At 45.0% G+C, this 23,845-nt stretch overlaps 1 protein-coding gene and 1 long non-coding RNA gene across 2 annotated transcripts in view; both read right to left on the minus strand.

Moving 5' to 3' along the window:
- The window catches only part of LOC101162448 (synaptotagmin-6), a 107,729-nt gene that overhangs the window by 25,638 nt on the left and 58,246 nt on the right, over window positions 1-23,845 (minus strand). The window contains exons 5-6 of the mRNA XM_011477567.3: window positions 17,778-18,186; window positions 14,066-14,627 (exon numbers count right to left, since the gene is read on the minus strand). Coding sequence (XP_011475869.3) covers window positions 14,066-14,627; window positions 17,778-18,186 — 971 coding nt within the window. The remainder of the gene's footprint in view (window positions 1-14,065; window positions 14,628-17,777; window positions 18,187-23,845) is intronic.
- On the minus strand, window positions 20,125-20,507 carry LOC105354437. Its single transcript, XR_909061.2, has 2 exons — window positions 20,453-20,507; window positions 20,125-20,362 (listed from the first exon to the last, which is right to left on the minus strand). It is a non-coding gene; the product is annotated as an uncharacterized LOC105354437 (long non-coding RNA).

Consider the following 23,845-nt stretch of genomic DNA (forward strand, 5'->3'; position numbering starts at 1 on the left):
TGTTTACACTTCTACCATGCAGAACCAAATGGAGCTCCCAAAGGGAGAATACTGGCTTAGAGGGAACACAAGCCTGTGCGACTGAGTTCAGAGATCTGGGTTAACAGCTGTAGCCTTGTAGCTTTGTCTGTATTATCATTAGATCATTGGCTTGACTTCTATTCTGACAGCTTTGGTTAGAAATCCAGGGCAGCAAGGCAGAATGATTCTACCACCCACTAGACCAGGGGTGCTCACACTTTTTTGACATGTGAGCTACTTTTGAGTCGACAATGTCTTGAAGATCTACCTGTGTGCGTGTATATATTTATATATATATATATATATATATATATATATATATATATATATATATATATATATATATATATATATATATATATATATGTATATATATATATATATATATATATATATATATATGTATATATATATATATATATATATATATATATATATATATATATATATATATATATATATATATATATATATATATATAAATACATATATATATATATATATATATATATATATATAAATACATATATATATAAATGCAGCCGGATGGTGACTAAGACAGGCAAGGTAGTCCACACAGGAGGGGTCTCACTCCCAGAAGGAACAATAGCAGACATCGAGGAGAGTTACAAGTACCTTGGAATTCCACAGGCAAATGGCAACCTGGAGCAGGCAACAAGGAAAGCTGCAACAGCTAAATACCTCCAACGAGTAAGGCAAGTCCTGAGAAGCCAGCTCAATGGCAAAAATAAGACCCGGGCAATAAACAGCTACGCACTGCCAGTTATCAGATACCCTGCAGGAATAATAAGATGGCCAAAGGAAGAGATACAGACCACGGATGTTAAAACACGAAAGCTCCTCACCATGCATGGAGGGTTCCATCCCAAATCCAGCACACTGAGACTGTATGCTAGCCGCAAGGAAGGAGGCCGAGGACTAGTGAGTGTAGAAGCCACTATCCAGGATGAAACATCCAAGATGCATGAGTACATCAAGCTCAAGGCCCCAAATGACAGTGTGCTCAGTGAATGTCTCAGGCAATGGAGAACAGAGGATACAGTGCTGGAGGACAGATCCTCATGGGAGGACAAACCCCTGCATGGGATGTACCACCGGACCATAACTGAAGTGGCTGATATCAAGAAGTCCTACCAATGGCTAGAAAGGGCTGGCCTACAGGACAGCACTGAAGCGCTCATCCTGGCAGCCCAGGAACAAGCCCTGAGCACCAGAGCATAGAGGCTCAGATCTACCACACCAGACAAGACCCAAGGTGTAGGCTGTGCAAAGAGGCCCCTGAAACAATCCAGCACATAACTGCAGGATGTAAGATGCTGGCAGGGAAAGCATACATGGAGCGCCACAATCAAGTGGCTGGAATAATATACAGGAACATGTGTGCAGAATGTGGACTGGAAACCCCAAGGCCAAAATGGGAAACACCTCCGAAGGTGGTAGAGAACGAGAGGGCAAAGATCCTGTGGGACTTCCAGATCCAGACTAATAGAATGGTAATGGCGAACCAACCAGACATTGTAGTGGTGGATAAAGAACAGAATAAAGCCGTTGTGGTGGATGTGGCAGTGCCAAGCGATGGGAACATCAGGAAGAAGGAACATGAGAAACTGGAGAAATACCAGGGACTCAGAGAAGAACTGGAGAAAGCCTGGAAAGTGAAGGTGACAGTGGTGCCTGTGGTAATTGGAGCACTCGGGGCAGTAACCCCCAAGCTGGAGGAGTGGCTACAACAGATACCTGGAAAGACCTCAGGCCTCTCAGTCCAGAAAAGCGCAGTGCTAGGAACAGCTAAGATACTGCGCAGGATCTTCAAGCTCCCAGGCCTCTGGTAGAGGACCCGAGCTTGGAGGAGAAACCACCCGCGGAGGGTGAGAGGGGCGTTTTTTTTTTATATATATATATTTATTTTATATATATATAAATATATATAAATATATTAAATACTATTAGTAAGTAGTATTTTACGATGTACTAACATTTACTATTAGTAAATACTTGTTTAATAGTTACATGTTTATTTGTACATTCTTGTTTATGTACTGATGATTAAAAACTACACAGTAAGATTACACAAAGATACTTTTGTATTAACAGATGAGGCGTTTTATTACAAAGACAGAAAGCAGCGACTATCGTATGTCATGCTCTGTTGTAAACCATGCAATGCGGGGAGCATGGCATTTCAGAGGCGCTGATGGCTGCGTACGAAGCGCATGCCACGGAAAAAAAAACGCTTCTTCAATGAACTGGTATTTCTCGGACCAGAACTGCAGAGGCGATAGCAGGAGGACACACGCGGGGCGGCTTCAATAAACACTCCGGTTGTCCGCAGTGGTCTTCTGCCGGGGACAGAAAGCGACTTTCTTTTTTTTCCCTTTTTTTTTTTTAAACTTGTCCTGTCCAACAGCTAGGCAAACATGTGAGAGCTGAGGGCCTCTTGTGTTGGACATATTTTATTTTAACAAGAGGGGTTATTAATCTTCAGACAAACCAAAGGTATGTCTGAATAAACCCCTTTTGTAATTGAGGCCAAACTTTATTAATTTCAATCATGTTTGAAAATCTTTGGTGTTGGACCGGACGGAAAAGGAAAGAGGGGAAAAAGAGAGAGGGACGTTAGAGAGAGGGGGGGGGGTAGGAGGGTGATAATAGGAGGGGAAGGGGGGTAAGACCATGAAGCAGCATAGAGCAGACAGGTTTACTGGTTGTTTATCATTACGGTACGGTTCAAATGTAGTACAAAAAGGGCGGGGCCTGTTCACACACACTCAAATATTATCAACACACCTGCTAGCTGCAAAAATGTCCACATGTCAACATGTACACAAAACAGATAGTGTTCACGAACGCATACCTATGCCTTAAAACCAACTAGTGTGAAATCTTTCATTCATTCAATCATGCAAACTATTAGTGCAAAGGTGAGCTAACACCTGTGCTCAAGTGAGTGTTTATGTTCTTCTAAAATGGATGGTGGAATGTGAAAAGAAGGAGGAGGAGCGCCCAGCCACCCCCACACCCAGACCCCCGCCGCAGCAGCAGCGGCAGCCGGAATTCCCCCAACGCCACACGGGAACAGGCAGGGAACAACCGCCCCCCGGGCGACCAAGACCGCCACCCAGGCCAGGGCCAGCAGGACCGCTGCGAGGCCCCCAGAGCCAGAGAGCAGGGAGGCGCAGAGGGAAAGAGAGCGCCGCCCCAGCCCAGCCAGGAAAGCAGCCCCCCCGCCGCGCCGGAAGAGCCCAACGCAGGGCCCCACCGGAGAGGGACGCCAACAGCCCCAGACGAGCACCCCACCACCACCCAGGAGTTCCGGGCATCCCCCCGCCCCGACCCCAGATACGAGCCAGGACCCCCCAAGGGAGACCCGCTACGCACCCCAGGCAGCCACCCACCCGGCCCACGGTTGGTCCAGGTAGGAGCAAGGCAGGGGCCCGCCGCCCCCGCCCAGGAGGGGGGAACCCCGGGGAAAAAAGGGTGTTCCACAAAGGGTGTTATAAATATGGCCTGACCAGGCTCAGCCATGTTGGAAGTTTGGCGGGGCCCAGCGCCCAGGGGCAAGGACCAGGACCCACCCCCCAGGGACACGAACACCCCCGGCTCAGGTGTAATATGAACCCCCCCACCGTGCGGAGAGAGCACCGCCGGGCCCAGGGAGCCGGCACCCAAGGGACACGGCCGCCATCGCCAAGGGGCCCACACCTCCCACCAGGGAAGGGGTAGGGGACAGATGGACCCAGGTCCCACCTTCCTTGTAAAATGTGTGTGCGTGTATGGGTGTTTGAGAGGGTGTTTGTGTGCATGTGTGTGTGTTTATGTTTGAGTGTCTATATTGAAGGGGGAGGGGTGTGTGTACTAAGGGGGGTGCAGTTAAAATTGGCGAGTAGGGCACTAAGGGGACATCTCCTGATTACTCACAGTGATGTCCCCTCACCCTCCACACCAAGGGGCCCTAAATGTCTAAGGTGCGGTTAAAATTGGCGGGTAGGGTGCCAGGAGGTCACCTGCTGCTTGCTTGCAGTAATGTCCAAAAGCGACTTTCTGATGACAGACAGAATTTGCGCTCAGTGAATTTAAACAGGCATATACAGTGACGTATGTTTCAGAAGATGTCCGATTGACCGTTCTGCTTGTCAATCATGTCCCGTACTTCTCAGTGAGGATTTTGATTGGCTGGTGGATTCTTTAGAAGTACTTTACTTTTTGTAGTTACTGACCTGCGATCTACCCTCATGTTCTTGAAGATCGACCGGTCGATTGTGATCGACGTAATGAGCACCTGTAAAGTTTAAAATTATTTAAAGCAAAGAGTTTATATTAAACTGAAATGTAAGTTTTCCTAGATAAAAAGTTTATTTTGAAAGAGCCTTTAGTTTACATCATTTCCTGTTAAAATCTTTCGGTCTCTTCTTGGCTCTTCCCGCAAGCATGACAGACTCTTGTGAGCTTAATCCATGATCATCCACTGTCATCATCATTGAGGCAATGCTGTAAGTTTATCCAGTAGAAGTTAAAGAATTATATAATGTGTTTTGTTGTGAGTTTGAGATAATTTGGAGAAGTTTTATATTTAAAGTTATATTTTAGTCTGTAAAGAGATACTTACTAAAATATAAAGCTTTATTTATAACTGCACCTAGAAACATGTTTTGAAGTTATGTACTGAATGTTATTTTGTAATGTTTGTTGCAGTTTTCACCGAAAGTTGTTGAAGAATTGTGGAAGTAAATGGTGAATCTTACGACGACTTTCTCTTCATTCAACGCGGTTTAGCTGGATGTTTAGTAAGCAGTTTTGACACGCTGAACAAGAACATTACAGTGAAAAAGCATTATTTGATGATTGAGAGTGAGCAACATGGCATCAAGTCACAGATCATCCTCACGCAGTGTTAGGAGCACCAAAAGCTCAACGTCATCAGCAAGTGTGGTGCAAGCCAGAGCCAAAGCTGAAGCTGCAAAAGTAAGAGCATCATATGCTGGTGATGAAGCAAAACTTAAGTTCGAAAAGGCTGCAAGAGAAGCAGAAAGAAAAACAAGAGAAGCACAAAATCAACTGGAAGCAATTCGGATTGACACCGAATTAGAAGTATTAACACTAAAAAGAGAAGCAGAGGCAGCTATTGTGGAGGCTCAGGTTTTAGAGGAAGCTGCAGCAATGGAGTTTGTGGTTGATGATGAAAAGGATAAATCAGAAAATATAAAAATTCAGCGAACAAAGGACTATGTTCAGTCGCAGATTGAGTTCAAGAAATCATCTTCAAGTTCCTCTTCAAAAGATCCACAATCAAAATCAGCAAGAAAGGCAGAGTCACAAAATAGCTTTGTAACATGGGACCCGCCACCAAACCCTTCAGGGTTACAACCTGTTGGTGAAAGACTAAGCTCAAGAAGAGAAGATAATGTTGGCTTGCAAACACCAAATGTAAGTAAGCAAATCGAATCAGAAAGACAATTTAAAGCGGAAAAAACAAATGCCATCATGAATGTACATGCTCCATCATATATACCCCCACATGATACCTCTGCCATGATGCTGCACCAAGCTGAGCCGCTAGCACAATACTTGGCACGGCGAGACCTTGTCACCTCTAGCCTTTACCAGTTCGACGACAAACCAGAAAATTTCCGAGCATGGCAGTCATCATTCAATAACGCAGCTGCTGATGTCAATCTTACAGCTAGTCAGGAGCTAGACCTCATGATTAAGTGGCTTGGAAAAGAATCTGGTGAGCAGGTCAGGCGTGTCCGCTCCGTCTACATAAACAATATTGATCTGGCCCTGAAAAAGGCATGGGAAAGATTATGCGACTGCTACGCTGCTCCGGAAATAATCGAAAAGTCGCTCTTTCAACGACTGGACAGTTTTCCCAAGATCTCAGCCAAAGATAACACTAAATTACGTGAACTGGGAGATCTTCTCATGGAAATCCAAGGAGCTAAAGAGGATGGATACCTGACTGGCTTGTCATATTTGGACACATCGCGTGGAATCGCACCAATTGTGGATAAACTTCCATATGGACTGCAGGAAAAATGGTCGCTTTCCCCCCTTTGTTTTTTTTTGTGACTTCATCTGTCACGAAGCAAAAAAGAGAAATGATCCTAGCTTTATGTATCAAGGCATAACACCAAGCACTAAACCTGAGAAATGGTTTGTAAAGAATTTCAATCCAAACAAACCCATTACAGTCCATAAAACAGATGTCTCTTCTGCCAGCATAGATCTCAATAAAAACTGCCCTCTGCATGACAAGCCACACCCTCTCAAAAAATGCAGAACATTTAGGAAAAAACTCATTGGTGACAGAATAGCCTTCCTCAAGGAGAAACGAATATGCTTCAAATGTTGCTCCTCAACCTCCCACCTTGCCAGAGACTGCAAAATGTCTGTGAAATGCTCTGAATGTGGAAGCAACAATCATGATGTAGCCATGCATCCTGGACAAGTACTTCAAAATGCCAAGATCTCTCCACCACCGCAAGAGAACGGCGGGGAGGAAGAACAGTCTAACATGTATGATGTTAGCACCAGTTGCACAGAAGTTTGTGGTTCAGGTCAATGGGGTCGCTCATGTTCCAAGATCTGTCTTGCTAAGATTTTCCACAAAAGCAATAAGATGAAAACTGTCAAAGCTTATGTAATTATTGATGATCAAAGCAACCGATCTCTGGCTCGGCCAGAGTTTTTTGACCAGTTTTGTGTAGAAAGTGAGCCATTCCCTTACCACCTTACAACTTGCTCTGGAACGGTGAAGACGTATGGCAAGCAGGCAGAAGGGTTCCAAATTGAGTCACTGGATGGCAAAACTCTAATTTCTCTTCCACCTCTCCTGGAGTGTCAATCCGTCCCAAACAACCGGGCTGAAATCCCAACCCCAGACTCAGTTCTGAATCAACCACATCTCCAGCACATTTCCCAGTGTATTCCAGAATTAGATCCAAAAGCAGAAATACTCCTGTTGCTTGGAAGAGATGTACTTAGAGTACATAAAGTCAGAGAGCAGATCAATGGACCAAACAATGCCCCCTTTGCTCAGCGTCTGGATTTGGGTTGGACAGTGATTGGTGAGGTCTGCTTAGGCAAAGCACATAATCCCACAGTCAATACGTTCAAGACCAGCATATGGCAGACCAATCGCCATTCAATCTTTGAACCCTGCTCCAGCTCAATGTGTATAAAAGAAACGGAAGAAGATTTCAACAGACCTGGCAAATCACCAGAGAAGATGCTAGGACACTCTGTCTTCAGTTGCACAGATCATGACAATAAACTCGCTCTATCAAGGGAAGATGCACTCTTTTTAAAGATCATGGACACAGCTGTATACAGGGATGACGCCAACAATTGGGTTGCACCACTCCCATTTAAAGAACCACGTCAGCGCCTCCCAAATAACAAACAGCTGGCTGTTAATCGATTTACCTCTCTCCAGCAAACGTTGAAAAGGAAGCCTGTGATGCAAGAACAATATTTAGCGTTCATGGGAAAAATATTAGCCAATGGTCATGCTGAGGTAGCTCCACCTCTGAACCAGAATGAAGAGTGCTGGTACTTACCATCTTTCGGCGTATACCATCCACAAAAGCCAGACCAAATCAGAGTTGTGTTTGACTCCAGTGCCAAACATTGTGAATCTCTCTCAATGATGTGCTCCTCACAGGACCCGACCTTAACAACTCTCTTCTTGGTGTCCTTCTACGTTTTCGGAAAGAAAAAATTGCTATCCTTGCAGACGTTCAACAAATGTTCCACTGTTTCTTAGTGAATAAAGACCACCGCAACTTCCTCCGCTTTTTGTGGTACAAGAACAATGATCTCAGAGAGCCTGTCATTGAGTACCGGATGAAAGTCCACGTCTTTGGCAACACACCATCACCTGCAGTTGCTATCTACGGGTTGCGGAGGGCCATCAGAGAAAGTGCTCAGAAACATGGTGATGACACAGTCCAGTTTGTTGAAAGACACTTTTACATGGATGACGGTTTAATATCTGTCTCCTCAGAAGCAGGAGCCATCAACCTTCTCCAACGAACACAGACTTCACTCGCAGAATCCAACCTTCGATTGCACAAGTTTGTGTCGAATTCCAAGGCAGTCACGGAAGCATTCTCCCCTGATGACTGTGCTGCAGTAGTCAAAGAGCTAGATCTAAGTGGAGAGGAAGTACCCATGCAAAGAAGTTTGGGACTGCTCTGGGAAATCCAAACAGACACCTTCACCTACGCTGTATCAAACATGAGAAAACCATACACTCGCCGTGGAATTCTTTCCACTGTGAACAGTGTCTTTGACCCCCTGGGCTTGTTGGCACCCGTCACCATCCAGGGAAGAGCCCTTCTCAGAGAACTTACAATGCAGCTGTCAGATTGGGATACGCCACTTTCAGACGACAAGTTCAAGATCTGGGAGAGTTGGAGAGACTCCCTTCAAGATTTAAGAGAGATTCATGTTCCACGGGCATATACATCTTCCTCAATGGAAGCAGTGCACACAGAATTGCATGTCTTTTCAGACGCCTCAAACAAAGCTATTGGCGCCGTGGCTTACCTAAAGACTGTTCAGGAAGGTGGAAAAGCTGAGGTGGGATTTGTAATGGGCAAGGCTAAGCTAGCTCCTCAGTCAGAGCCAACCATCCCTAGGCTTGAGCTCTGTGGTGCTGTTCTCGCAGTTGAAATGGCAGATCTTATCCAGGATGAGCTTGATCTAAAGTTTGATGCTGTTCAGTTTTACACAGACAGCAAAGTCGTCCTTGGATATATTTGTAATGAGACAAAGCGTTTCTATACGTATGTCCATAATAGAGTCCAACGTATATGCCAGTCTTCAACTCCAGAGCAGTGGAATTATGTTCGCACAGAGGAGAACCCTGCAGACCACGCATCAAGATCCTTATCAGCATCTCGCCTTTCCCAAACATCTTGGTTTACTGGTCCTTCCTTCCTTCCTGCATAAGACATCAACAGCCACAACACAACCTACAGGGAGGTTTCAGCTTATTGAACCTGAGAAAGACTCTGAGATCCGTCAACAAGTGCAAACATGTGCTACTTACGTTGAAGAAACAATGTTTAATGTTGATCGTTTCAACCGCTTCTCCACTTTTGCTTCCATTGTTAGAGGACTTGCCTTCCTCATCCACATGGCACGAGCCCACAAACAGTCAAACCCAAAAAGCAAGTGCAGTGGATGGCACAAATGCCATCTACCTCGCACTGCTGATGAAATGGCTCAAGCAAGAGATGTTGTATTGAAAGCGGTTCAGAAGACAGCCTTCTCAAAGGAGTTGTCAGCGCTGCAATCCAACCAAGCAGTGGCTAAAAACAGCCCCTTACAAAAACTAAGTCCAACCTTGGATGGTGGATTGTTATGTGTTGGAGGTAGACTCAATAATTCTGAACTGACATCTGTGGAAAAGAACCCAATAATCCTTCCTAAGGACAGCCACATCTCTCTGCTACTCACACGGCATTACCATGTTCAGGTGAAACATCAAGGCCGTCATCTGACAGAAGGAGCAATCAGAGCTGCAGGCCTATGGATTCTGGGAGGAAAAGCACTAATTAATTCAGTTATCCACAAGTGCGTGACCTGTCGCAGGCTGCGAAGGAAACCAGAGGAACAATGCATGGCTGACTTACCTTCAGAGCGCCTTACAGCTTGTCCTCCATTTACATACGTGGGACTTGATGTCTTTGGGCCCTGGTCTGTCACAGCTAGACGTACCAGAGGTGGGCAAGCAGAGAGTAAGCGATGGGCCATTATGTTCAGCTGTCTTAGTTCGAGGGCTGTTCACATTGAAGTGATTGAGTCAATGGACTCCTCCAGCTGCATAAATGCTCTTAGACGCTTCTTTGCACTCAGAGGCCCTGCAAAGCAACTCCAGTCCGATTGTGGTACAAACTTCATTGGAGCATGTAAAGAGCTTGGCATGGACAAAACTGTGCAGAAGTACCTGAGTGAACAGGGATGCAGCTGGAAGTTTAACCCGCCACGTGCATCACACATGGGAGGCTGCTGGGAGCGCATGATTGGCGTTGCCAGGAAGATTCTTGACTCTATGTTACTACAGCAAAAGAGTAATCTAACTCATGAAGTGCTTTGCACATTTATGGCAGAAGTAACCGCCATTATGAATGCTCGACCACTCTTACCTGTATCAGCAGATCCACAGCAACCTTTTATCCTCTCACCATCAATGCTCCTTACACAGAAGTCAGGAGTTCCCCCTCCTCCTGGAGACTTTAACAACAAGGACCTTTACACAAACCAGTGGAGACGGGTGCAGGCCCTTGCAAATCAGTTTTGGAGCAGATGGAGCCGAGAATACTTACCCACTCTGCAAAGCAGACAAAAATGGACAACACCACGTAGGAATCTTCAAGTTGGAGACTTAGTCCTGCTCCGAGATAAGCAAACTGTTCGGAACTGCTGGCCAATGGCTAGAATTACTGCTACGTTTCCTGGACAAGATGACCTTGTACGGAAGGTCGAAGTGACAACAGTTGATCAGGGAACCCCAAAGACTTTTCAGAGGCCTGTCACAGAAGTTGTTCTGCTTCTCCCTACAGACTGATGTTTAGATTTCATTACAGTTATAGTGACCTCACAGAGGCCAGACGGGGAGTGTAAAGTTTAAAATTATTTAAAGCAAAGAGTTTATATTAAACTGAAATGTAAGTTTTCCTAGATAAAAAGTTTATTTTGAAAGAGCCTTTAGTTTACATCATTTCCTGTTAAAATCTTTCGGTCTCTTCTTGGCTCTTCCCGCAAGCATGACAGACTCTTGTGAGCTTAATCCATGATCATCCACTGTCATCATCATTGAGGCAATGCTGTAAGTTTATCCAGTAGAAGTTAAAGAATTATATAATGTGTTTTGTTGTGAGTTTGAGATAATTTGGAGAAGTTTTATATTTAAAGTTATATTTTAGTCTGTAAAGAGATACTTACTAAAATATAAAGCTTTATTTATAACTGCACCTAGAAACATGTTTTGAAGTTATGTACTGAATGTTATTTTGTAATGTTTGTTGCAGTTTTCACCGAAAGTTGTTGAAGAATTGTGGAAGTAAATGGTGAATCTTACGACGACTTTCTCTTCATTCAACGCGGTTTAGCTGGATGTTTAGTAAGCAGTTTTGACACGCTGAACAAGAACATTACAGCACCCCTGATCTAGACTATAGATTATATGACGAGATTTCCATAAACAAGTCATGAGGCTTGTCAGGGAAAAAAAGATAGTGTTTCTTTTCTTTTGAGAGAAAGGCTAAAACCTTTGACACAATTGCCCTTACAGCTGATTTCGGGCTCCCTGCAGGTGAAAAATGGGTAAACCTGGACAGGGTATGCAGGTGGCCTACACCAATTATCAAGGCCATAGATCGCTCCAAGAGCCAGTAGGCTGAAGATGTTCATGGAATCATTTCTTTCAACGGGAATGCTGCAGGCAAGAAGTTGTAGCAGCAAAACTTATTTAGCACGTGAGGGTGAGAAGGGACACAGGCTTGTCATATGGATTTTGACTTTTTTTTCCTGCACATGAATCCCGTCAGTGGTGTGGACATGATAGTTGTGGAGTACCGTACTTGCGTTCAGCCTGACTGTTAGTAAATTAGAAAATCTGATTGTATGTAGTTTGTGTGGGCATCCTACAGGGGTCCTACACTCTCTTATGCTTTACGAGTACATTGTGTGTGTGCAGAATTTGCGTGTGGTCAGTAAGGGCAGTGCTCGCACCTTACTACACTCTAAACCTGAATAAGTTCAGTCAACTCAAAATTTATGAGGAAAATGATTACATAATATTTTTTAAGTTATCTTACTTAAAAATTAGAAGTTAATCGAAACTTAGAATGTTTGAGTTGACACTTTAAGTACATTTAAACTATTACTTTTTACTCATACCTCTCCGGGTCACAGGCCTGCTAAACCTATGGCGCGAATTTGAATCGGCTTGTAGGTTTCAAGCTGACCTGACTTGGTTGCTACTTTTGAGTTCTGTGATTATGAAACTTTTGAGCTCATTGTACTGTTCGGGTTTACAGTGTAACCACGAGAGTGTTGTGTAAGAGCACGGTACAACAGCATCAACCGTACGTCATAAGTGCTTTTAACTTATGATATCTTTACAAATAGTTCCAGACTTACCACACATACGACAATAGGTTTCATTTCCTTGTTTCATCTTGTGGTGGCTGCACAAGCCTCAGAAAAGACCTGTGCTCACTTCATGATTCAGTCCCTCTTTTCTATAACCTTACACAGGTTTGGACGACGCAAAAACCCAAAAACCTGCAACATTTGTACAGGTCAACCCCCACTTTACTAACGACTAGAGCAGGGGTCGGCAACCTTTACCACTCAAAGAGCCATTTGGACCGATTTCCCTCAGACACACTGTCTGCTCAGCTGTTGGACAGGACAAGTAAAAAAAAAACACAGGGAGCCACAACACCCTGTGGAAAACCTGTTGTTTCCAGTGAATGGCATAATTTCACTTATTTTTAAAGTTTGTTTTTTGTATCCTCTGTCATTTAATGGGTTCCGATGACTACTATTTCCAGAAAGGCCACAAAACTAGCAAATATGTCATAATTAACCAAAAGTTAATCAACTTCTCCAATAGATTTTTGTCAACAAACAACTTTTTTTCTCATCTCAATCAGGATGTTTTGGGGCAAAAGCTGCCTGTTTATTCTGGGATGTGTTGACTTTGTTGTTTACTAATTCCTCATAACATATTAATCATACTGGTTAAGTCATTGAAAGTAAACAAATCTGACCAGGTGCCATTAATCTCAATATTTTTATTCAGGAACTTCAATTTTCTCTGAATTCTCCATCGTTGTCCTGCCTGGGTCGGAACATTGTAGGGATTATACGCCGGCGAAGGTCGTGATGGTGACGCGGGTCGATGGTCACATAGAACTTTACCTAGAAAATGTCTACATGTGGATTTCTTTTAAACCTAAACCTGAGCCCGTTAGCTTTTTGTTTTGTTTTTTAAAATCATTCTTATGAACCTTTCCTGTTTACTGCTTGCTGACCGTAGTCGTCAGCACAGGGGAGCCGCTTCAGAGACGAGCGGCTCGCCTGGTTCCGACCCGCTCCGGGTTCAGACCTTCTCACAAAAATACAACAGCTGGTCGACAGACGACCCAGAGAGATTCTGCATGATGAGGCTTTTATTCACTTCTCATTCAACCTCATTCAACATGTACTGTCTTTTTATTAGAATTTTCCATCCCATAACAGACTCTGGTCCACGTTCACAGCTGTAGACACGCCTCCCTCCGCGCGTTCACTCTGCTCTCTTCCTCCTGCCTGCTCACACGTTAAAGACGGCACGACAATCTTAGAACATAAGTTATTTTCCAAAACCACAGAGAGCCACACAGGGGGAAAAGAGCCACATGCGGCCCCCCTGGACTAGAGTGTGGCGGAAGGGTACAACAGCCTCATTTATATGTCACAAGTGCGTCCAATTTACATTCGCCTTTCAAGTAAATCGCAATACACTTACCACCCGCGCCACAATGATACGTTCTATTTTCATGCTGTATGAGCCTCAAGGAACCTGCAAAACACAGCTGCGCTCCCGTTAAGATGCAGCCGCTCCTCTCTACAACCCTTCACAGACCCAGACAACCCAAACACCCTCAGAACCCAGACAAGTGCATGTGACTAAGAGTTTACCGTAGCCTTAAGCAGATACTGGGTTTGCAGAGGAGAAGAAAGCTGGCAACTCGAGGTTCAGAGATGCCGGTTGACACACAGTCGTGGAACAGGCATTTAGTGCTTCCATGCAGTGAACCGCTCATTAGGAGGTCTGTGTGAGCAAGCTCAGTCCCTAAATACTGCAACATCAACAATGCCCGTCTCTGATGTGAAATAGAAAATTATTAAAGAACGCTGCAGTATCTCTGTGCAGCCAGCAAAAAATGGATCGCTTATCTAAAAGTAATTGACATCATAAATGACTGACTTTGAGAAAGGAATAAAGCTGAAACTTCCTTACGCTGGTTGCATATTGGATGTCCCTCCATATGTTTGTCTCCCGAGACAGATCTGATGTCTCGAACAGATTCTCCAGAACCACCTCGCCGATCATATCGTGCCGAGAAAATCTGTCAAAGTCAAAGACGCTCATGTGCAGCTTCCTGATGGCCAGCTCTTCGTAAGGCACAGGAAACTGGAAGGTCTCGTCGAACGTCGGGTTGAGCGTCTTCCTGTGGACGCGGGTTTGGAACTTCTTGCGGTCCGGCAGCAGGTAGACTTTGACATAAGGGTCAGAGGTGCCACACAAGTCCTTGGCAGGCAGGTCCACTGCCTTGAGGATGTTGACGAGGAGAGCTTCACTTTCGTAATCGTACTTGAGGGAGAAGTTTATCCGGCCGCAGTTTTTGCTGCTGCCATTTTTGGACGACTCCTCGGACTCCAAGGCTTTCTGTTGGTAGAGCTCTGGCTGGATGCGGCCGATGCTGGTCTGCTTTTCATCCTTGTCCACCATGTAGTCGTTTCCGAGGTCCAGGCTGCAAACCTGCATCTGCCGGGGCAGGTGCCTCTTAAACGAGCTGTGTCTGCAGAGACAGAATTGACTGATGAATTTAGGGATTTTCTGCTTCAACGCAACAGATAAATACAGTTCAAACAAAAAAAGTCATAAAAAAGGACTGTAGTTTCCTTAGTAGCTGAAAAACCTTTAGTATCTTGTAACAAACCCTAACCGTAATCTTAATCTGACGGTAGCCCTAACCCTACAATCAGCACATATCACATCAGTAATAATTAAACTGACAAAGCAAAAAAAAAAAAAAATGTTAATAAATTACAGTCAATGTCTTTGTTACCATAATGCCAGTTGGCCTTAAAAGTACATTGAGCAAATAGACTACTTATCACTTCAGAGAAATAGTCTGAAAAGTCATGGCAACATTTTTTCACAAATTTAACAAATTAAGTTGTAAAAATCCATTTGAGATTTGTTAGGAATAATTAGAAACAGAATAGTTAGAAACTCCCTTTTACTTTTATTACACTAACTTTTACTTTTTATCACACTAATGGTTTAAACTTAATTCATTAAGCATGTATTGTCATCTCAAAATTATATTACATTTGAAGACAGCACAGTCAAGCTATTTTTCTCACAGTTTCTCCTCATACTCCCTTTTTCTGTGCGTGTGTGATGCCTCAGAGATATCTCCATTGCGACTTTGGAGCTTCTCTCCACCAGCAACCTGTGGGTGCGATTTTCTCACATTGAATATGCAAATACAGGGTTTATATACCAAGCCCATTTTCCTGTTTTCTTTGTTCGGACTTTGATGCAGTAACCCTGTTCATCTGTCTGTAACCCTTCGTACAAATTTGTGCCTCTTGTGCGGAGTAAATCTTCACTGAAGCTAAGTTTTGTCTCTGAGTCATTATTCATTCATTTCTGTGTGCAAGAAACTGACAGGGTACGAACCTAATAATTTTATCAATACAGTCCTATCTAGCAGATCCAGTTTCTTCACAAGATGGTTAAAAATAAACTTAAGAGACTTACGTTTTGAAATTACACACAACGCACATTTTGGATGTGCGTTTATAGATACATTTTTTTAATCAAAAAAACAACCTACACTCAGAAGGAAGCCACGCCCACTTTCATTTTCTGTTTGTATCATTATACAGTTCTTACGTAAAACGTATTTAATCTCTCTAGAATTGTATTTTATTTAAATAAATAAATAAATCGTTTCATATTTCTATTTTACATTTTTATTATAATTTTTGTATGCTTCATAATTGCCGACCCATGCTACTTTTTTTATTTCTTTTAAACACAAAATCCCAAACATGAACACACCTTATGTGAAAATACAGCTGTCAGTTATTTTTATACCACAATACTTTACTGGAAGAAAAACAGTTAAATCCTACACTTAAGTATTCAAATGAAAGTAACTTAGGTTAATCAACAACAAGTTATTAGGCAACAACTTCTGTATCATTTATATTTAATCTGCATTTGTATTTTTACTGTTTATAACATTTCTGTTCTCAACATGACCAACATTTTTTTGTTATTTTTTTGTTTGTTCGCTTTCTTACTGAAAATTTTAAAAAAAAAGTCACTTTTCACAATAAATGCTGAAATCCAGCAATAGTTTTACTAATCTATCCCTAACTAACCAACTCATACATTTGTTCTTGGTAAGTCTTTCTTTAGCCTTTATCACTTTCAATTTCCATGTCAACGCTTGCATTATGTTTTCTAACCCAGATAAGTGTTAAGAGGTGATGACAAGAGAAATGCTGCAAACCAAAGAAAGAGTGCTGGGAATAGATCTGCTTGGAATAAGTCTGATTTTTTACGGTTTTTGTAAAAAACTGGTTTAATCATTACATTTGGCATCAATTATTGGTTGTGTGAATTCAAGCTTTCTTTGAAGTTGTCCAAAATGTTCTCCAAACACAGCAGCTCCCTGAAAAGTCATTTTCTGGGCATGCTGCCCTCAGGCTTTGAACACTTCATGCACGTGAGACGAGTCCTCGCTCTTTACTAACAACTGGAGTGTGGCGTGTGGACACAGTACAACAGCATCACCCCTATGTGGTGTGAAGAACGTGCTAAACGCAGGTCCTTGAACGCGCTTTTAGTATACAGTGTTCAAATTGGACCGTCTCTACCCAATATTAACATTTGTACCTACAGTTTGAAGAGGTTTGGTGCGAAATATTAAAGCGGTGCCAGTCTGGTAAATCTTGCTCCAGGCTTTTTCTTTCACAGTTTTATTCCGACATTTAAAAGATTGGCGACATTTAAAAGATTGGGTGTCATGGAATTCTGGCTGAGCACAAATCGCAATAATTAATTTCCCCTTTGTGATCAACTTTTAAACCATTGGCTCTTCTGTGAATTAGAAGGGACTCTACCTGTATGTCAATACCAAACCCAAGTTCAACTGGATTTAACTTTTAATGTCCGTTCAATGGCTGCGCGTTTGGTATTTAGAGCCCAAAAACTGACTTTTGAACTTGCAAAGTTTTGAACGCGAAAGCCTGAAACGTGCATATATGCGTGTTTACATAGACTTTTCATTGGAAGTGGCTGCATGGACGTGTGTTGCACAGGCCGGAGTGAACATAGCATCAGTGTTTACTGCAACCTGTCGCCTACAGCATAAACCTTTTATCTCTACAGATTCACCAAGTAAGTCTACGACTTTGATATTTTCTGTGAGCCACCTGCATATGTGCCGTACAAGTTTGCCCATATTTCACCTGCAGACAGCTCGTATCCACCTGTAAGGGGAGTTGTGACTGAGGGTTTAGGATGCAGAGTGTCATGCCAGGGGTTTGAAGCCCCAGCTGACCAAAGAGCAGTTGGATGCTCAACCCACTCAGCCATCTTAACTCTTGTGCTATCCAAGGCACTTTACCATTGGGAGTTGGGTCATCTAGACCCAGTGATCTGAACCTTTTTTCTTCAATGATTTGTGATCTTCACTGGTGTCCATGGACTACATGAAATCTTTCCACCTTTATCCACCTTTGTCATGGTAGGGAGAACACGTCTATGCAAGGGTGGGGTCATCTAAGATAGCACAAGGGTTATGTGTAATCTATGGTCTAACGTGCATCTGTGTGAACACGCTAAGACGGCCTATTATGGATGGGTTCACACCAGGAGTAAGAACCTTTCCGATGATCAGGTATGGTTGTGTGTGTACATGACTGACCGAGTGGAGGAGGCCGGCTCGGTGGTTTGCCTCTGCATGCGCTGCGTGCGGCGCAGGAAGTGCTCCCTCATGGAGAGCTGCACGTCGGTGGGGATGTCAGGTGAAGTGCGGCTTATCTTCACCGCTGCCTCCAGGAAGCCCATCGAACCCATGGGGTCCTTCAACTTCTCCGTCGCCATGGTGACCACTGGTTGCTGGGGACCGGACAACAGAGGAGGAAGCGGCAGCGCCGGCGACTGCTGGATCGGGGAGTGGTGCGGGCCACAGGCCGGACTGAGAGACGGAGCCGGGAGGTGAGCCTTCGTCTGCCGAGGTAGCCAGCACAGCTTCCAGGTGACGAAGATAAGGAGACCCAGCACAGCCAGGCCACAAACAAGAAACACGCCGAGCAGCAGGCCAAACGTAGCGTCTGTTGGTGAGCCACAGGAACAGGAACGGTGGATCACGCAATATGGACAAACAGATGGCGATCAGAAGGGTTACAGGGAAAAGGACGGAGGGAGAAAAGGAGACTGTTAGTACATGAACATCAATTAGATAAAAAATATTAGTAATAATAAATAAATAAATAAATAATAAATAGAAGCTGTTTTAAGTTAATCTTTTGGTCATTTGTACTAAAAATATCTCGGGCTAATTTCCATGCTAATACATAAAAAAAAACATGTTTCACAAACTTTTTCTTGGCCTTGGAGGTGATTAGTTTCTCTCTGACTGAGACTGCATATTTAGATGTTAACATTACACCACATCCATCTTCAGACGCTGCAAAATCCCTTTCAGGGTCATGGGCTTATTTCTGCCTTTCTCAGCTACTGTTGCGGGATCCACCCTGAATAGGTCAGAAGTCTGTCGCAGGGCCACACGCTCAAGCAAAGCATACCCAGGGATAATTTAGAAATACCAACCAATGAAGCATGTTTTTAGACTGTGGGAGGAAATCGAAGAAAACCTAACTATGCACAAGGAGAACATGCAGACTCCACACAGAAAGGACAAACCTGGGATTCAAACTATCTCACTGTGAGTCAAGAGTGTTGACCACTACCCCACCATGGAGTCCTTTCTGAAAACTGTTGAATGAATTTGACGACTACACAAAAAGCCAAACAGCATGCTTTGAAAACATCTTTCTTTTTTAGAAACTGTCTTTTTTCCAGATATGAATGTTGCTTTTATTACTAAAAAGTTCATTAAAGCAACAGGATGTTTCTTCCTTTTGAAGTTGTTTCTTCCTCTGGGTCTTCCTGTGCCGGTCCCCAACCCGGATAAAATACAGGGTATGTGTCAGGAAGGGCATCCGGCGTAAAGTTCTCTGCCAAACCACCTGCATGACTCAGCGAAACCTGATTCGCTGTGCCGACCCCTGGTGGGATTTGGCAAGGTAAACAAGAACTAAACGCACCTTGAAAGGAATTACCCCTTGGGGATAAATAAAGTTGTTTGAATTTTAATTTATGAATGAAAAAAAAAATCTACCAATGGATCTAGTAGAATAAGTTTTGGTATATTTCTTAAAATGGGAAATGGCCCAAAGTGCTTTACAGTCACAGTCCTAATTCCCCACGTGCACACACACACAGTCACACACTGATGGCGAACACTGACGCCAACCTGTAACCACCAGGAACAAATGTGGGGTTCTGTGTCTTACCCTATCACAACACATAGGTGGCAAGGCAGGAACCAAACCTGTGACCTCCCGATCAGAGGTCAACCACTCTACCTCTGTCCCAAATTATGATGTCTGGCCCATTCAAGACAAACTGAAATCTCAAAATTAGCTGTGAACACTCATATTTAGGTCAACGGTAATGCTCTGGAAAATGGAAATGTCTGAAACTAAGCATGAATGTCTCAACAAAGACTTCTATATTCATAAAGTAGGTATATTTATACCATTTTCAGGCAAACACATCCTATACTAAGGACTACAACAGTTCACCTTATTTCTAAAACATAATCACCCAAAAGTAGGCCTGGAATTACACTTTTTAAGATCCATTATCCTTAAAACTCATGTAAGGGATGACAATGCCTGATGAGGTGACTATTATCAGAAATGATTGGCCGGTGTGAATTTTTGATAATGTACACTTTTTCGGGTGTTATCTTTTACATATGCAATATGTTTACTTCTGTTAAATGCATTTGACAGCAAGTCAACATGACTTCTTCGTTTCCCTAAATCAAGTAATTTTTCTGAAATAACACCACTCACCATTGACAAATAAAACTTCTGCAAAAGTTTAAAAAATTCTTTTATTCGAAATATTGTGTCATGGCTACAGAACACTTTTCGAACCCAGATGCTGGAACCCAGAAGAAACACAGCGGGAGGCGAGCGTTGGCGGGTAAGAGTTTTAATACGAGGAGCAGAGAGCAGAACGTGAGCAGGTCCAGATGTCGGTTCCGAACTGAAAGACAGAAGTTAGCGGCGTCACTGGTGGATTTCTCCGTAGGCCGATGTTGACGAAGGTGGAGACACTTGATGAGGCAGAGGCTCGTGGTGGGACCGCAGGAGAGGACAGACTGATGAGAACGGCTGGGAACTGATTCGAGCGACCACTCGTGGTACTGGATTCCTGAGGGTGAGTAGAGAGAGAGACAGGTTTAGTCATAGGCTTGACGTAGCGAAAACGAACAATAGCTTGACTTGAGGACCAACTATGCACCATCAGGGGCAACGGACTGGCGAAGACTGATGATCCTGTGGCTCCTTATGAAGGCGGATGAGGTGATGAGGTAAGTGGTCGCAGGTGTTGAGAATCAGCAGCCAAGCGGAGAGGAGAGGGGGAGGAGGCCGACAGAGGCACCATGTCAGTACCCCCCCCTCAACGACCGCCTCCAGGCGGTCAAGGGCGGCGATCAGGGTGGGCACGGTAGAAATCCTCAATGAGAGAGGGGTCCAAAATAAACGAGCGGGGAATCCATGAGCGCTCCTCCGGACCGTAGCCCACCCAGTCGACCAGGAACTGGAATCCACGACCCCTCCGACGGACGTCCAAAATCCGGCTGACGTCATAGGCCGGAGCGCCGTCGATGACCCGGGCGGGCGGTGGGGAAGTGGACGGCGGGCACAGAGGACTGTCCTGGACTGGCTTGATCTGGGAGATGTGAAACGACGGGTGGACCTTCAGGGCTTTGGGCAAACGAAGACGGACACAGGTAGGGTTGATGAGTTTGTCTATGACGTAAGGACCGATGAATCGGGGAGCCAGTTTCTTGGAAGATGCCTGAATGGGGATATTGCGAGTAGAGAGCCAAACCCTCTGACCTGGTTGATAGTCGGGTCCCACCACCCTGCGACGGTTGGCGATCCGGCAGTTGCTCTCCTTGGTGCGGAGGAGAGCGGCCTTCGTCTGAGTCCAGACGCGTTGACAACGCTGGAGGTGATGTTGGACGGAAGGCACTGCCAGATCCAACTCCTGGGATGGAAACAGAGGTGGTGAGTACCCTAGGGCGGCCTCAAAAGGAGAGATCCCGGTGGCAGATGAAGGATGAGTGTTATGGGCGTACTCTATCCATACCAGGAAGGTGGACCAGTCCTTTTCATTCTGTGCCGCCAGACAGCGGAGAGCTGCCTCCAGCTCCTGGTTCGCTCTCTCCGCTTGGCCATTTGACTGGGGATGATAACCAGACGAGAGACTGACCGTGGCCCCCAAGGCCGAGCAGAAAGCCTTCCACACTTGTGACGTGAATTGAGGGCCACGGTCGGAGACAATGTCCATAGGGATGCCATGGTGGCGAAAAACGTGTTTGACCATCAGGTCAGCAGTTTCAGTGGCCGTGGGGAGTTGAGGAAGGGGAATGAAGTGAGCCATTTTCGAAAAACGATCAATAACAGTGAGGACAGTAGTGTTACCGTGTGACGGGGGGAGACCGGTGACGAAATCCATGGCAAGATGGGACCAGGGTCGATTGGGAGTGGGGAGAGGATGAAGCAGACCTGCCGGAGCTGAGGATGAGGATTTTGATCGGGCGCACGTGGAGCAGGCAGCGACATACTCCCGCACGTCCTTTTCCATGGCAGGCCAATGGAACCTTTTGCGGATGAGGTTCAGAGTCCGGTGAACCCCCCCATGGCAAGCCAAGCGGGAAGTATGCCCCCAGGTGATGACCTCGGACCGGAGATCAGCAGGGACGAACAAGGTACCCCTGGGGACAGGAGGGAGGTCATCATTGTCTCTCAGGGCTTGGAGTACCTTGTTCTCGATGTCCCACGTGAGGGTTCCGATGACGCAGGTGGAAGGAAGGATGGTGGCCGGGGCGCGTTCTGATGGACTGTATTTTCGGGACAGGGCGTCAGGCTTGATATTTCGGGATCCGGGTCTGTAGGTGATCACAAAATTGAAGCGGTCAAAAAAAAGACACCAACGAGCTTGCCTGGAGTTGAGTCGTTTGGCTGAGCGGAGATAGGCCAGGTTCTTGTGGTCTGTCCACACGATGAATGGCTGTTCTGCTCCCTCCAACCAGTGACGCCATTCCTCCAATGCCAGCTTGATGGCAAGTAGTTCCCGGTTGCCGACATCATAGGTTCTTTCTGCTGGTGATAGTTTTCGCGAAAAATAAGCACAAGGTTTTAATTTGTCAGTTGAGGCCTCTTTTTGGGAGAGGACGGCACCCACACCGGTATCAGAAGCGTCCACCTCGACAATGAATTGACGAGATGGGTCAGGTTGGATGAGGATGGGTGCGGATACGAAAAGGTCCTTCAGTTTGTCGAAGGCTTGTTGGGCTTCAGTAGACCAGGCAAAGGGATGAGTAGTGGAAGTAAGGCGTGTGAGAGGAGAAGCGATGCTGCTGTAATTCCTGATAAATCGCCTATAAAAGTTGGCGAAGCCTAAGAACTGCTGAAGTTTTTTCCGTGTGTCTGGAGGTGCCCAGTTGGCGACGGCCTCTATCTTAGAGGGGTCAGGTCGGATGCAACCTGCCTCGATGACGTAGCCGAGAAACTGAACGGTTGGAAGATGAAATTCGCATTTCTCGAATTTTACATAGAGTTGGTTTTCCAAAAGCCTCTCAAGCACGAGACGTACGTGATGTTCATGCTGGGCCTGATCATGGGAATAGATGAGAATGTCATCAAGGTAGACGAAAATGAAGCGATTAAGGAAGTCACGGAGAACGTCGTTGACCAACCGCTGGAAGACTGCAGGGGCGTTGGTGAGGCCAAAGGGCATGACCAAATATTCATAGTGCCCTAAGGGGGTTTTAAATGCAGTCTTCCATTCGTCGCCTTCCTTGATACGAACCAGATGGTACGCATTGCGGAGGTCTAATTTCGTGAAGATACGGGCTTGTTGAAGAGAGTCAAAAACAGACGTGATTAAAGGCAAGGAATATTTATCTTTGACGGTGATCTGATTTAGTTCGCGGTAGTCGATGCAAGGCCTGAGTGTCTTATCTTTCTTAGCCACGAAGAAAAAACCAGCCCCCACAGGGGAGGAAGAGGGTCGTATGTGACCTAACGAGAGCGCTTCCTGGATGTACTGTTCCATGGCGCTTCTTTCGGGACCGGACAGGTTGAACAGCCGCCCCTTAGGTAAAGGAGCGCCAGGAAGGAGAGTAATGGCGCAATCGTATGGTCTATGCGGGGGAAGAGCGCTAGCCTTAGATTTGCTGAAAACTGCTTTTAAGTCGTGATAACAAGACGGAATGGAAACCAGATCTACTGAGGCGGGACTCTCGGTATCTATGGGGGAACACGGGGAACAGCGGACAGTAAACAGTTTGCAAGGCAATAAGGACTCCACTGAGTGACAGATCCCTGAGCCCAGTTAAATTGGGGATTATGTAATCTGAGCCAGGTGAACCCTAACACTATGGGGGTATGGGCGGACTGGGTGATGTAAAACTGAACTGATTCCCTATGGTTACCTGACGTGACGAGGAGAATGGGCTTGGTGCGATGGGTAATACGGGACAGGTGTTGTCCCCCGAGGCCCGAGGCTTCAATGGGGTTTTCTAGGGGCTCTGTGGGGATAGACAAGTGGTTAACTACACGAAAGTCAATTAAGCTCTGTTCCGCCCCAGAATCTACGAGGGCCCTGAGATCATGAACTTGG

This window comes from Oryzias latipes, chromosome 7, assembly GCF_002234675.1.
Source record: "Oryzias latipes chromosome 7, ASM223467v1".
Lineage (NCBI taxonomy): Eukaryota > Metazoa > Chordata > Actinopteri > Beloniformes > Adrianichthyidae > Oryzias > Oryzias latipes.